Below are 15,470 nucleotides of genomic sequence, written 5' to 3' on the forward strand. Positions count from 1 at the left end.
TGAGCAGGCCCTGGCACAGGTTGGGCAGAGAAGCTGTGGCTGCCCCATCCCTGGAAGTGTCTAGGTTGGAGTGATCTGGGACAGTGAAAGGTGACCCTGTCCATGGGACCAAGATGATCTTTAAGGTCACTTCCAACCTGATCCATTCTGTGATTCTAAATTCTTAATTACAGTCAGTAAATGAAATATTCACTATGAAATTCTTCCCTGTGAGGGTGGGCAGGCCCTGGCACAGGTTGGGCAGAGAAGCTGTGGCTGCCCCATCCCTGGGAGTGTCCAAGGCCAGGTTGGACAGGGCTTGGAGCACCCTGGGCTGGTGGGAGGTGTCCCTGCCCATGGCAGTGGGTGGGAATGGATCATTTCAGGTCCTTTCCCACCCAAACCATTCCAGGATTCCAAGCACCTTTTGCACTGCAGAGCTGTCACCTCAGCAGAGCCCAGTTCTGACCACAACAAAAAGGGAACAAGAGCAACTTCATTTCACTCCACATCCATGAAAATCCTTCACTCACTCACGCCTTCACTCCCAGGCACTCAGCAATAGGACAAGGGGGCACGATGGGCTCAAGCTCTGCCAGTGGAAATTGAAGTTGGAGAGCAGCAAAAAAATTCTTTGCAGAGAGAGTGCTCAGGCATTGGAATGGGCTGCCCAGAGAGGGGGTGGATTCCCCATCCCTGGAGGTTTTTCAACTGAGCTTGGCCGTGGCACTGAGTGCCATGATCTGGTAAAGGGACTGGAGTTGGCCCAAAGGTTGGACTTGATGATCTGGGAGGTCTTTTCCAACCCAATCCATTCTGTGATTCTAAGTGGCACATAATGGTGCTTGTACCACTCTCCAGCACAAAACCTATCACAAAATTTCACTGCACAAACCTCCCCAAAAAAGGGGGAAATTAAATTGCTCCACTGGGGCACAAACAGGAGGTTTAAACAGAACCAAAAAAAAGGTCCATTCTGTGGTTATTTGCTGAGTGAACCACAGCAGAACAGCTGCATTCCATATCCTGCATTAAAAAAATTGCTTTAAAATCTGATCAATTAGAGCAAAAGAAGATCCCCCTGTGTGACAGTTGCTTTTTTAATTGACAGCTGCTTTTTAACTGACAGTTGCTTTTTAATTGCCTTGTACATCATTTATCTCAACACTACAGAGCATAATTATGAAGCTGGAGATTCCTCTCTAAAGATCATCAACTTATAGTGAAACTTAATGTCAGATATTTATTCTCTCCTGCTGCACTGAGACACCTTCTCTGTACATTAGAATATAAAAATATTATGCCTTAAAAAGCATCTATTGGTTCAAGGCAAGTGAGAGAGTGAGGGAAAACCCTCCTACCAAATTGTCTTTAGTTGTATTAATTGGGATATTTATGTCCCAAAATCCTTGAAGGAAAAGGCAACAGAAGAAAAGGATTGATCCAAGATTCCTGTGAGTAGTTCTGTGTCAGGAAGCAGGAACTGCACCGAAACCCAAACCAAACAGTTCTGTAACAGCTGAGCTCCTGTGCTGAGATGCACCAATTCCTGAAGGAAATGACAGTGGGAAAAATGGGAGCAGCACCCTCAGCTGCAGGAGGGGTTTGGAAGGAGCAGAGAGGAGGCTGTAAATGAGTCTGTGACATCCCCTCCTACACCACAGGCAGTTTGAAGGACACATTTGCCTTCACTTCTGGAGCTGGAAGTCCAACAATGCCCAATTTTTCCAATCTCATGTTCATACAGGCACGGAAAAGGCAGGAAATGTCTGGCACATCATCTCTTAAAGACAGAAACAGCCACTCTGTGCATGTTTTGAACATTAATTAGGAAAAAAAACATCTCCCAGGTCTGTAAAGCTTCACTGTCCATCAGGGAAGAACCCCAGGTGATTCCAGAGGAAGCCCAAAAGGAATGAGTTTTAAATATTTAATTCTCAGGATCAGAAGTTTCAAACGGACCTTGGGGACAGACACAACGAGGCATGGAATTTAACAGGAAAAAGTTGTAAAAGCAAATGCAAAGAAAGCTTAAGATGATGGCATGGTTTGGCTCACCACAAGTGTGAATCCCAGAAACTCTCTCTCCATGTTTAAAAAACAAAACAACACCAAAAGAATTAAAAACACAGGGATAAAGCCCAAGCAGTTCTCACCTTCTGCAGGCATGGCCTGTGCATTGCTGGAGCAGAGATACACCCCATCCCCTCCGGTGAGTAAAGTGCCCAGGAAAGAACTGTCCTCCTAAACAGGAACAAACAAACAGCAACATCACAGGTTGGCTCAAGGACTGACCCAGGCAAGAATGTTTTCTCGTGGTTTTGCTTCAGGAGAAAAGGTTTTATTTTTAAACAGCACCCACCAGGACTTTAAAAGGAGAGTTTAACCCTGCCTGGACACAGCAGGCCTAGGGGAAGGATGATTTCCAAAAGTGTTCCCCCCATTTTGGCTTTGGGAAGTTCCAAGCCATTGTCACAGCCACAAGGCAGAGCTTTTTGTTTGCAGTTTGTCCATCCACTGAGCTGAGAGTGTATTACAGGGAAATAAATCTCCTCTTAATGAACGTTCCTGGGAACTACAAATTCAACCACAAATGTGAAACTCATGAGATTTCAGATGTTCCCAGACTCCAAATTCCCCTTTTTCAGAGTGTTTTCCTTCAGACATTTAGCGGCTAATTAAGTTAAAAGACAGTTGCATGTAGAGTGGCACTGAGTTGTGGGGGCCTTGCAAACACAAGAGCTCCTCCAGGAGTGATTTTTAGTGAGACTTCCATGAATTCGTGGTTTTATTAAGGCTCTTTTTGCTCTTGGGTTTTGTCATTCTTTGAAATAAAACTCTCCAACTTTTACACACAATATAGTTTTTGTAGGTCAAAGTTTGAAAGGGTAGAACAGGCAAGTGGTGTAGGAGAGAAATAACACACATGATGAAGGACAGTTTGGTAGGAGCTCAGTTTTTTTGAGTACTGGTTCATGAAATGTTTAAACAAAAAGGTTTGATTTTACCTTCAACACCTGCTGTGCCTTTTCAGAGAGTTTCACATCACTGTCTTCAACCTGCAGCCAGAAAGAGTTTCCATTTGTATTGTGATTTAAGTACCAAAAAAACCAAGTCTAACGTTGAATAAAACAAGTTATATAAAGCCAGTCTAATGTTCCATGAAAAGCATTAAGGAGATTTTGAGGCAAACAAGAACCTCAGGTCCGTGAGGTGGATCAGCCCAGGTTTCTGCTCTTAATGTTGTGTTACCGTGGGACCAAAAGAGATCCTTGCAGCACATTCTGCCCGTTCAATGGTTTTACAGACTAAAATACTCTTGTAGAGAAAGTACTGCAGCCAATCCACCCTTATTTTGTATTGCTGCTAAATCATGGATTGCCCAAGGGCAGAATGTTCCTGAGCTTTACTAAATCCATTGGAATTCTACCCCTAACACAGTGCAGAGCATGAGAGGTCTGCAGTCAGAGCTGGCTTCCTGCTGGGGTGATCTGAACTGCCTCACAACCAGCAGAGCTTGCAGGAGTGGCCAAGAAGGCCAATGGGATCCTGGCCTGGATCCAAACTAGCGTGGCCAGCAGGCCCAGGGCAGCGACCCTTTCCCCTGGACTCTGCCTTGGGGAGGCCACACCTTGAGTGTTGTGTTCAGTTCTGGGCCCCTCAGTTGAGGAAAGATCTTGAGGGGCTGGAGCAGGGCCAGAGAAGAGCAACGAGGCTGGAGAAGGGGCTGGATGTGGCACTGAGTGTCCTCTGAAACACCTCCAGGGACAGAGAACCCACCATGTCTTGATCCAACCCCACTGTGCCCTGGCCTGGTGATCACAGTGGGGTTGGATCAAGGGTCGGATTGGATGATCTCAGAGGTTTCTTCCAACCCAACTGAGAAGAGAAGGGCAACAAGGCTGGAGAAGGGAATGGAGCACAAGTGCTGTGGGGAGAGGCTGAGGGAGCTGGGGGTATTTAGCCTGGAGAAGAGGAGGCTCAGAGGTGACCTCAGCACTGTCTGGAACTGCCTGAAGGGAAGTTCTGGCCAGCTGGGGGTTGGTCTCTTCTCCCAGGCACTCAGCAATAGGACAAGGGGGCACGACGGGCTCAAGCTCTGCCAGGGGAAATTGAAGTTGGAGAGCAGAAAAACCTTCTTTGCAGAGAGAGTGCTCAGGCATTGGAATGGGCTGCCCAGAGAGGGGGTGGATTCCCCATCCCTGGAGGTTTTTCAGCTTAGCTTGGCACTGAGTGCCATGATCTGATAAAGGGACTGGAGTTGGACCAAGGGTTGGACTTGATGATCTGGGAGGTCTTTTCCAACCCAATCCATTCTATGATTCTATGAAAAACGATATAAATTTTGTGTCAGGGATGGACCCAGAGCCTGTTCCCACTTGGCAGCTTCTCACTCCACATCCAGACTCAAAAATGAGGACATATTAAGACATTAACAGCCTGTCTGCATGCCCAGGTCCTGCACTTTCCCCAGTCAGTGTCCCTGGTGGAGCTGGAGCTGTGTGTGCACAATCCCAGGGGGGTGGGACTCACCAGCCAGGACATGAATCTCGGGATTCCCGCGGTCAGGACAACGTGGCTGCTCTCCGGGGTGATGCTGCCATCTGCAGGGAACCGGCGCGAAGCAAAGCAGGACAGCCATGAAAACACCTCCCAGGGCACCAAACCCAAGCTCAGACCTCTTCTCACCATGCCCACTGAGCCCTAATTCCACCCATGTACTCCAGACTGCCCATCAGTTGCTTTTAAGTTGAAATTGCTTTAGGAAATATGAAAACACTCTGACTGCTCCCAGGCACTCAGCAATAGGACAAGAGGGCACGATGGGCTCAAGCTCTGCCAGGGGAAATTGAAGTTGGAGAGCAGAAAAACCTTCTTTGCAGAGAGAGTGCTCAGGCATTGGAATGGGCTGCCCAGAGAGGGGGTGGATTCCCCATCCATGGAGGTTTTTCAACTCAATCCATTCTATGAGTCTATGATTGTTTTAAGGATTTATGAGTGTTAAAGTGAAGCTTTCACAGCAGAGCAACTCCCACTCTCCTTGTGCCCCTGCACAATTCCAGAGAAACTTTGATTTACTCTGGTCTTGGTGTGGCCTCTTCCTTTGCTCTCCCTCCCACCAAAAGTGTTCCAAACCCACCATGGGAAGAGCAACAGCATCCACTGGGATGCCAACCAAAGCCAACAGCAGAATGACAACAGTGGTGCTGGAACTTAAAACACTCACCTTTTTCTCTGACTTGTATCTGTGATGTCAGGAAGGACTCTGAGAACACAACAGAGCCCAAACATCCTCTGCCTGTGAGTAGGTCTGGAATGTCAAACACCATCATGGACACCTGGAGCCACCCCAGAAAGGGAGGGAGGGAAGCGAAGGCACAACTTGGAGCATTTCAAGTGAAACAGCAAAATCTGCATGTTTTGAACACTCTACACAACCACTTCTATAGAAGTCTGAGATGACAAAACAATGTTTTATTCCAAATTAGATGGTCTGTCAATAGTAAAACTGTTTCAGCATCTGAAATCTCTTTCATGTCTCCCCTTCACACTTGTGTTTACAAAGATCTCAGCATGACCCAGAAAAAATGCCACTTGAGCTCTATTTTAATAATAATAATAATAATAATAATAATAATAATAATAATAATAATAATAATAATAATACTATAACTATAATAATAATAATGGCAAGAGCAATAATAATAATCATAATCACAATAATTGCTTACAGTTTTGATCAAACTCAGGCTATCCTCGTTATCTAATGGGGTAATTCTAGAAGAATAAGAAATAAATATTTAAAACTCAGATCATTTTCAGTGACTCCAAAGCAGCCAAAAAATGCAATTTCATTTTAAAATAAGCTCTTATTCCTGGAGGCCATTTCAATCAGGCAGTGTGGGGATTAAAAGGCACAAGTCTGTGATAGCAACTAAGTTTAAAAGCATATTTTTAAAAGGAAACTCTTGATGAGCTCATGGTTTTCTACTCATTAACAGTTAATAAAATTGGTCTGCCCAGGTTTTTTTTTTTTAATTTTCTTTGCTGTTTTTAAGATTCCACAGAATGACAGACATGAAATCATTGAACTATCTCATGCCTTGTATGAAATAATTAACTATAAGGTTTTCTCAGAAGTTCCAAGGGAAGAAAAATAAATTTGTTGTGGTATAAAAGCACTAATTAGTAACAAGAAGTGCAAGACAGTGATACAAACCTTCCATGATTGTTCACAGCCTGAATTTGGAAAGCGATTTTGGAGCTGCAGAACAGAAATTGCACTGGTGAAAAATGTGGTTTAAACTCCTTCTACACATGAAAAATAGGCAGGAACATTTAAAGCAAAGTAACTGCTGAAGGGATTGAAGAAGCAGGAAAAGACAATGATTATAATTATTTTGAAATTATGACTGTATGATGACGTGTTTGGCAGTCAGTTTAAAATTAATATTTGAGATAATTTTCCCCCAAAGAAGCCAATCCACTGAGAGAGGAGATCAACCAACACTTGTGTGAAACACCCACCGTAGAGCAGATTTCAGCTGTGCCAAGCCAAGGCTGTCCAACCCAGCCAGGAGTTCCTGCTCTGCCACCTCCTTGGCCTGCAAAGAGCAAATAGAGAATAAATCAAACACCTTATCCCTCTCTTTCCAAATCCCAGCACCTCCAGGAGCACCAAACAACAGACCAAAACTACACAGGAACACACTGATGCACCAGGCTAAAATCTGTCCTTCCCCAGAGTTTATTTTCCTTCCTGTGAGGTCAGGAAAATCAATGAAAGATGGAGAAACAATTGGAGATGGGTAACAGTGTGAAATAACAGAGTTGGTTGCAGGCCACAGGCTGAAGTTGGTGTTATTCACACGAAACACTGAATTATTTTGGGTTTAATTTCAGTCTGCCTGTCCTGGCACACTGTGAGCAATCCCAGTCAGAGGGACGGAGGGACAATGGGGGCTTCATTTACCTTGGATTCAGTGGAAGTTTTAGCATAGCACTCAATGGCAGCAAGCACAGCCTCTACAACAGCAGAATAGATTTGGGACAACAGCGTACTGAAGAGAGAGACAAACACAGCATTTACTACACACGCACAGGTGACTCCTCCTCTCTCTAAAGTAGCATTTCTACTCCCTTTGTGCAAAGCCCTTAATCAGGAAAGGGCCTTGTTCAAGGAAGGGGAGAAGTGGCTTTATAATTAAGCTTTCAGGCTAAGAAAATTGAATTAGGGCAAGGAAATTGCTGGAATTAGAGAGCATTTTGGGAGGATACCTCGTGAGACAAATGTACCCCTGCTCAGTCAGGAATAAAAAATATGCTTTAGTGTTGACTCTTGCTGAAGTTCTGATAAGAATCACATCCCATTGTTTTAGGGAGCCCAGTTAAAGGCAATCAGTCTCCTTGGAATCAGCCTTGGAAAGCCAGCACAGACAGTGCCCTTGAGATCATCTGTCACTGATGACCTACCCAAGGGAGGACAATTCTGATGATCTGGCACAGTCAGGCTGGGAGAGCTGGGGGGGTCACCTGGAGAAGAGAAGGCTCCAGGGACACCTGAGAGCCCCTGGCAGGGCCTGAAGGGGCTCCAGGAGAGCTGGAGAGGGACTGGGGACAAGGCCTGGAGGGACAGGACACAGGGAATGGCTTCCCACTGCCAGAGGGCAGGGATAGGTGGGATATTGGGAAGGAATTCCTCCTTATGAGAGTGGTGAGGCCATGGAATAAATTTCCCAGAGAAGCTGTGGCTGCCCCATCCCTGGGAGTGTCCAAGGCCAGGTTGGACAGGGCTTGGAGCACCACGGACTGGTGGGAGGTGTGCCTGCCCATGGCATCTTTAATGTCCCTTCCAACCCAAACCATCCCATGAGTCCATGACATCCACATCACATCTTAGAACTATAGAATCATAGAATGGATTGGGTTGGAAAAGACCTCCCAGATCATCAAGTCCAATCCTTGCTCCAACTCCAGTCCCTTTACCAGATCATGGCACTCAGTGCCACGGCCAAGCTCAGCTGAAAAACTTCCAGGGATGGGGAATCCACCCCCTCTCTGGGCAGCGCATTCCAATGCCTGAGCACTCTCTCTGCAAAGAAGGTTTTTCTGCTCTCCAACTTCAATTTCCCCTGGCAGAGCTTGAGCCCATCGTGCCCCCTTGTCCTATTGCTGAGTGCCTTAGTCCTTTTCCCTTCTTTAAAGGGAACTGAAAATAACTGCATAGAAATAAACCAAAATTGGTGAAGCCCCAAGTGACTTTCAGCTTTTAGATATTTATACCTCCAGAGCAAATGGGAAAACAACACCTGTGCCTAAGCAAGAAACATCAGCCTCTGTTTTCCTGCTAAACTGGGATTAATTGATCAAAAAGTCCTAGTGCTCCACAGTTTAACTCCTGTCATTCCTCCTCTGCCCCTGCTGGGAGTCGAGGGAGGGGAGGGAAGAGAAGGATACAGCAACTAAGCCAATGCAAAGCATTCCTGAAGAATGGAAATGCAGCATTCCTGAAGGATAGAAATGCAGCACCTGCAGCTCCCAACATGGCCCAGCACGGAGGGACCCCAAAATGCCCCAGAGCTTGACTGGGAGCATCCCCAACAGCAGCAAGTGAGCTTAGAATGGAACTTCTTGTCACTTTTTCAGGTTTATTCCATGTAATTTTATGTACTAGCACATGCAAGTAATGTATTTTCTGTACACTTTGTACAGGAAATGCTTCTAATTTTTCCTAACTCTGCAACCATTCCTATTTTCCCCTCAAATTCCCATAAATATTTGCAATAAAACCCCTCAGTGGGCTGTGCTTTGCATTAATCATGAACAGTCACTATTACTGTTTCAGTACAATTACTTTACTCTTTTTACTACCTTAAAAGTTTAACACAACAATGCAAAACACAGATGGCAAAAAATATAAAAATATGAAGTTTATTCCAGTTTATCCTTAGAGTTACACTCAGTTTATGCACTCTGGGCTGCAGTTGTGCTCCCTAAACACAGCCAAACTCAGACTGAAGATTATTTTATTTCACTTTTGATTTTATTGGAAAATATTGACAAATGTAGTAAGATGTTACAGGACTCAACTGCAAACCAAGCCTGAAATTCTGAGATGAGTTTTGCCCAAAAAGCTCTTTATGGTGCTGTTGTTGAACCTGGATTAACTGATCCAATCCAAAGATGCTTCCAGGAAAAATACTTTCTTTTAAAGATACTGATTTTAGCAACTGGCCCTGATTGTTTAGAGCTTCTCCTCTTGATTAGGAATGGATTTAGTACAAAGTCTTCTATAGGTAGGACAAGAAGTGCTTGAGCAGAACACACATACAAGGAAAAACCACCTGCTGGATTTCAGTTTACTGTTCAACAGACAAATCCTCTGCTCAAGTGCAGCAACTCCAGTTTCATGGCTTTGAGAACAGCAAAAAAGTTACCAAAAGCCAACAGGACTTGGTATTAAAGTACTGACACATCTTTATTTCTTGCCCATGGGTCGTGCAGGTTTGCAGAAGCAAAACCAGGTTCCAGAAACGATCCCAACTAACAAGGAGGACAAAATCCCCAGGGAAGGGTCTGGTTTATCAGGAGCAAAGCACTTTGTCTGTGCTCCTGCAGCTGGGCAGGATCCACACCATGCAGAGAACTGGACAGGGATAAACAGCCTCATTTTACAAGGTTAAAATGCGTTGCAGCTTCTCAACTAAAAATTAACTTTTATTTCCATCAACACAGTGAATTCTTCTGAATGTGTGACTGTTCCCTGTTGGCATTTCACTATAAATCTTACACATGATGGGACTGCTCTAAAAATCACTTTCCCTTCTGCCTGTGGATGATGCTCCCATTTAGTTTGAGATACTTTCCCGCTTGGTATATATGAAGTACCTTTAAAAATGACTCATGTAATTATTAGGATTTTTTAATTGAAATTTAATCAAAATTTACTAATAGTTTAGTAGAAGGGATGTCACACTGAGTTTCCAGTTTGCTCAATGAAACCCTCCCCGAGCACTTTGCCTTTGAAACCCTCTCACATGCAGATTATTCTGGATAAAAATGGGTCTCTGCAAATGCCAATAGCCACTAAAAGCAGGTTTGGGAGAGAGAGAAGAGCTAAAGGGTAACACAAAAAGCTGGCAGCTTACACTTGGTCAGCTGGGTTGTGCATCTCGTTGTCGTTTCCTGTGGAAAACATAACAAGGGTTGGTTGAAGCACTTGGAGAACATTTTTGCTGCACATTTTGCAGGATTTTATCCAGGATTTTATGTCACTGCAGGGCAGAAATACAGCAAATCCATCCTAATTCCAACCCTCCAAACACTTTCTTTTCAGCTGTTTTTGAACTGGTTATGGTTTCAAGATAAACAGTAACTGACTTTACCCCTGGACTCCTGCAGGTATTTAAAATAGGTAAGAAAATGATTTTGTAAAACTGCTTTTACTGTTTTTATTTGGGAAGACAGCTGTCCTAACCCACCATATTGGGCCCAAGCTAGAGGAGAAAGGAAATCTGAAAAATTTTTAAAATAAAATTTAAAAAATTAAAAATGTTACAAGTGGTTACCAGGAACAAGCCTGGGTTAAACTATAACAGAGTGAAATAATTTCCTTTGTTCTTTTGCAATTCCTCAATTATCTGAGGATAATAAATAGTTTGAACCACTGTATTTTTGGAGACTTTTTCCCTGCAACCTGTATGGAACATGGACTTAAATATGAATTGCAGAAGGTCTGCAAGTCAGATGTGACAGATTTTCTGTGTCACACTCACATCTGACAGGTTTTATCCAAGAAATCTGCACTTCCCACAGAACCACACAGTGCCCACCACTCCTGATGCTCATAAAGGAATCAAAGCCAGCTTTTAATTGCTACAAATGTAAAAATCATCAGAAGAGAGAAAGTGCCTTGGTAGTTTTAATGTACTCACCCAGGAAAGGGACGTGAGTGGTTCCAAAAAAATAGGTCCTTGAACAAGCCAGAGGTCCCTTTGGAGACACACACTGCACTACCTGGTGGGCAGTATGAATGAGACACAGAAAGGCATCAGCAAAGCACATTGGGGTGACAATTAACAACAAGTTAATGAGTCCTCTAAGCACTGACATGCTACAGGAGTTTACAACACACACGGAACTGGAGGTTGAAAAAGCAACTTACGTTTTCAAAGGTCTAGTTCACTTTTGACTTGACCTGAATGGTTGAAAGGCTTGGGAAGGGAGATGAGCTCTGACTCGTGTTTTCAACTTCCTATTCAACTGCTCTTTCCATGCAGAGGAAAGTGGGTCAGGTCCCCATAACTGGGGTCTTATTTACTCTTTTCATGATACCCTATTAAAACAGTATCACCTGTACCTGTAAACAAACCACCTTTTTAAGAACAGCATCAGGATCTGAGGACAACAGAAGGAGCAAGTACATCAGAATAAAATTGTACCTGCACTTGGAAAGGTATGAAATGGTCTCAAGGTTATCAGGGGAGGGAAAGACAAAGTCGGAAGTGTTTTTAGAGAGAGTGTTAGAGCAGCACATGGAGGATGAGATTCACCAGGATGTTACAACAATCCTTTCTCAGGCTTTGATGTGGCCAGAACACCCACATCCATCCATCCATCCATCCATCCATCCATCCCTGCAACATCTGCACATGGAATGTCATGGTGGACTCAACCCCTCACTCATCTTTGCACTCCACAATGGTCTGGACTCTGCCACACCACTCTGGACTCCATCTGGACTCAGCCACACACATATGGCCTGGACTCAGCCACACCCACGTGGACTCAACTTGGACTCAGCCACACCCATGTGGACTCATGGCCTGGACTCAACCACACCTCTCGGGACTCCATCTGGACTCAGCCACATCCTTCTGGACACAACCTGGACTCAACCACAATCATGTGGACACGACCTGGACTCAACCACAGCCCTCTGGAGTCAACCTGGACTCAATCACGCCCATGTGGACTCGTCCTGGACTCAACCACACCTCTCTGGACTTGACCTGGCCTCAGCCACACCCATGTGGACTTGGCCTGGACTCAGCTACATCCATATAGACTCAACCTGGACTCAACCACACCCTTCTGGACATGACCTGGACTCAACCACATCCTTCTGGACACAACCTGGACTCAGCCATACCCATGTGGACTCCATCTGGACTCAACCACATCCTCTGGACTCTATCTGGAATCAACCACTCCCATGTGGACTTGACCTGAACTCAACCACACCTCTCTGGACACGCCCCGGTCTCAGCCACACCCAGGTGGACTCATGGCCTGGACTCAACCACACCCCTCTGGACTCAACCTGGACTCAACCACACCCTTCTAGACTCAACCTGGACTCAACCACATCCATGTGGACTCAACCTGGACTCAACCACATCCATGTGGACTCAACCACACCTCTCTGGATATGACCTGGTCTCAACCACACCTCTCTGGACTCCACCTGGACTCAACCACATCCTTCTAGACATGACCTGGACTCATCCACACCCCTCTGGCCTCCATGTGGCCTCAGGCACACCCCTCTGGCCTCGCCCCCCTCAGCACCCCCGGTGCGGGCAGGGGGTGCCCACACTCTACCTCTGCTCCGTCGCTGCCCGATGCCCTCACGGCCCCTGCGCCACCGGCAGCCTCATCACACCTTTACAAACTAAGCTTTCACTTGGAAATGGAAACAAGTTAATCTTTACATCTTGGACATTCTTGGAACACCACAGAGAATTTCACACTTTTATCATCAGCTGCTGAAGGACAATCTGAAATTTGGGTAAGTGGAAGAATCCTGTGTCTATCCACAAAATTCTCTTCTATTAGCAAAAAAAAAAGTGTCTTTTCATTTCTTTTGTAAGGAATGGCTTAAAAAAGCTGATTAAAATATAATCTCTGTGTCAGAATTGAATACATTATAGGAGGTTTTCACTTCATGAGAAGAACAGATGTTCCCACAAACAGCATTTCCCTCTCCCCCACCACACACAAAAAAAGTGTTGTATTTTTACAGGAAATAAATTATTTTAACTCATTCAGCAGTCCCTCATTAAGCACCCAGTATTTTAACTTGAAAGAAGAAATAAAAAGGAAATTTGTTGTCTAAACTGACTAATTGTTAAGCTAATATTTTTTATGCTACAAAGAATTAGGTAATTAACTCATGGCAGGTAAGCGCAAAAAATACATGAAGCAAAATGAGAAAATCTTCCCCAAAAAAGCTTCATATCTCAGGTAACTCCTCAAAAGCCTTACCATGTGCTTGGCAGTGCTTCCACCAAGGCCAGTGTTCCGAACAAGGTGTCCTTCTGATGGGAAATTGAAGTTGCCAGAGTTGAGGTTGTCCTTGGTGGAGTGGCTGCCAAACAGGACAAAGGGCTGCCGGCTGGGGCTGGGGAGGGAGGAGGGAATCACCACCAAAATACTGGCAGGAAACTTCAAAAAAACCATAAAATCCAAGTTTCCAAGTCTGATGGACTGAATTTTGCTAAGGCTGCACAAAGGTCCCCACTGCAAAGACCAAGCTCCAAAGAAACATCTACTTGCATTGAAAAGATGGTAATTTCTTCCAAGTACAAGAACATTTCTCAAGGCTGTCCCTAAATTATATTAGAAGGATTTTTTTCCTCTTATTAAAAGCAAATTGCCTTGAAAAGCTGATTAGGTTTAAATTTACCATCTTGAAAAACCCTGAAATGACTGTATTCAAAATAAACAAAACTATTTTGGGTTTAGTTCTGGCTTTGGCCCCAAGACTCAGCTGGAGAGGTCAAGGGTTTGCTTGTCATTATTTCAACGTAAACAATAAAGACACTGAACTCCACTGGTCTGTTGTAAATAATCTGCAGGGGCATTTAAGAAGCTAAAAAACCTTGATTTAAATCAGAAGAGCAGAACTTTGGGGCTGCAACACAAGACAAACAACCTTTCTCTTTTAATTACAACTGTCAGAGAATCCCAGACTGGTTTGGGTTGGAAAGGACATTAAAGACCATCCCATGGGCAGGGACACCTTCCACTATTCCAGGTTACTCCAATTCCTGTCCCACCTGGCCTTGGACACATCCAGGCATAGAAGAAGGAGAAAATGGATCACATTAAGAATGCAAAAAGTGTACAGCTTCTGACACAATTATATTGTATATTTAAGAACTACAGCATTAAATCCTGTAAAAATTTGACTTATCCTTGCAGGAATAACCTTTGTATTTGTTCTTTTTCCATAGACACAAAATGAGATGTGATCCCAAAAGGAATTATAGCTGATGCATTATGGTATCAGGAATATGTGAATAACATGTTGAAGTTCACAGGGAGTAATGAGTAATACCTGTTGTCTGTTATATGGCTCGAGATCATGCCGTGACTGAAGTAACTTCTGAAGGGCTGGGAAAAATTAAAACAGAAAAACAACAAAAAAATCCCTGATTAACAAATAATAGACCAAAACAGAAAGCATGATATACTCTCATTATCATTAAGAAGAAATCTGTATTATCTTTCTCAAAAACTACTTTCAACCTTCTTTAAAAAACCACCACTGAGTCTCTCACATCATAAAATCACAGGGGGGTTTGGGGTGGGAAGGACCTCAAAGCCCATCCAGTTCCAACCCCTACCATGGGCAGGGACACCTTCCACCAGTCCAGGGTGCTCAAAAAAAGCAACAAAAAGCTTCAAAAATACCAGCCACCCCCAGAAATGCTGTGCTGTTTTCACCCAAGCTGTGTGTTCACAGAATCCTAGAATGGATTGGGTTGGAAAAGACCTCCCAGATCATCAAGTCCAACCCTTGGGCCAACTCCAGTCCCTTTACCAGATCATGGCACTCAGTGCCACGGCCAAGCTCAGCTGAAAAACTTCCAGGGATGGGGAATCCACCCCCTCTCTGGGCAGCCCATTCCAATGCCTGAGCACTCTCTCTGCAAAGAAGTTTTTGCTGCTCTCCAACTTCAATTTCCCCTGGCAGAGCTTGAGCCCATCGTGCCCCCTTGTCCTATTGCTGAGTGCCTGGGAGAAGAGACCAACCCCCAGCTGGCCACAACTTCCCTTCAGGCACTTCCAGACAGTGCTGAGGTCACCTCTGAGCCTCCTCTTCTCCAGGCTAAACACCCCCAGCTCCCTCAGCCTCTCCCCACAGCACTTGTGCTCCACTCCCTTCTCCAGCCTCGTTGCTCTTCTCTTCTCACTTGGGTTGGAAGAGACCTCTGAGATCATCAAGTCCAACCCTTGATCCAACCCCACTGGGATCACTCTGGCACTCTGTGCCCTGGGCTGGTGATCCCAGTGGGGTTGGATCAAGACATGGTGGATACTCTGTCCCTGGAGGTGTTTAAGAGGACACTCAGTGCCACATCCAGTCCCCTTCTCCAGCCTCGTTGCTCTTCTCTGGCCCCGTTCCAGCCCCTCAATCTCTTTCCTCAACTGAGGGGCCCAGAACTGAACACAACACTCAAGGTGTTGCCCTCAGCTGTATTTGA

General features: G+C 44.8%; 1 protein-coding gene across 1 annotated transcript in view; it reads right to left on the reverse strand.

The window, feature by feature from the left end:
* LOC139672640 (dynein axonemal assembly factor 9-like) overlaps window positions 1-15,470 on the reverse strand; it is an 87,978-nt gene that overhangs the window by 41,141 nt on the left and 31,367 nt on the right. The window contains exons 9-20 of the mRNA XM_071557079.1: window positions 14,321-14,376; window positions 13,246-13,381; window positions 10,914-10,995; window positions 10,128-10,164; window positions 6,953-7,040; window positions 6,508-6,584; window positions 6,200-6,244; window positions 5,712-5,757; window positions 5,207-5,318; window positions 4,513-4,583; window positions 2,988-3,038; window positions 2,136-2,223 (exon numbers count right to left, since the gene is read on the reverse strand). Of these exons, the coding sequence (XP_071413180.1) occupies window positions 2,136-2,223; window positions 2,988-3,038; window positions 4,513-4,583; window positions 5,207-5,318; window positions 5,712-5,757; window positions 6,200-6,244; window positions 6,508-6,584; window positions 6,953-7,040; window positions 10,128-10,164; window positions 10,914-10,995; window positions 13,246-13,381; window positions 14,321-14,376 (889 nt within the window). The remainder of the gene's footprint in view (window positions 1-2,135; window positions 2,224-2,987; window positions 3,039-4,512; window positions 4,584-5,206; window positions 5,319-5,711; window positions 5,758-6,199; window positions 6,245-6,507; window positions 6,585-6,952; window positions 7,041-10,127; window positions 10,165-10,913; window positions 10,996-13,245; window positions 13,382-14,320; window positions 14,377-15,470) is intronic.

Source organism: Pithys albifrons, chromosome 5, assembly GCF_047495875.1.
Source record: "Pithys albifrons albifrons isolate INPA30051 chromosome 5, PitAlb_v1, whole genome shotgun sequence".
NCBI lineage: Eukaryota > Metazoa > Chordata > Aves > Passeriformes > Thamnophilidae > Pithys > Pithys albifrons.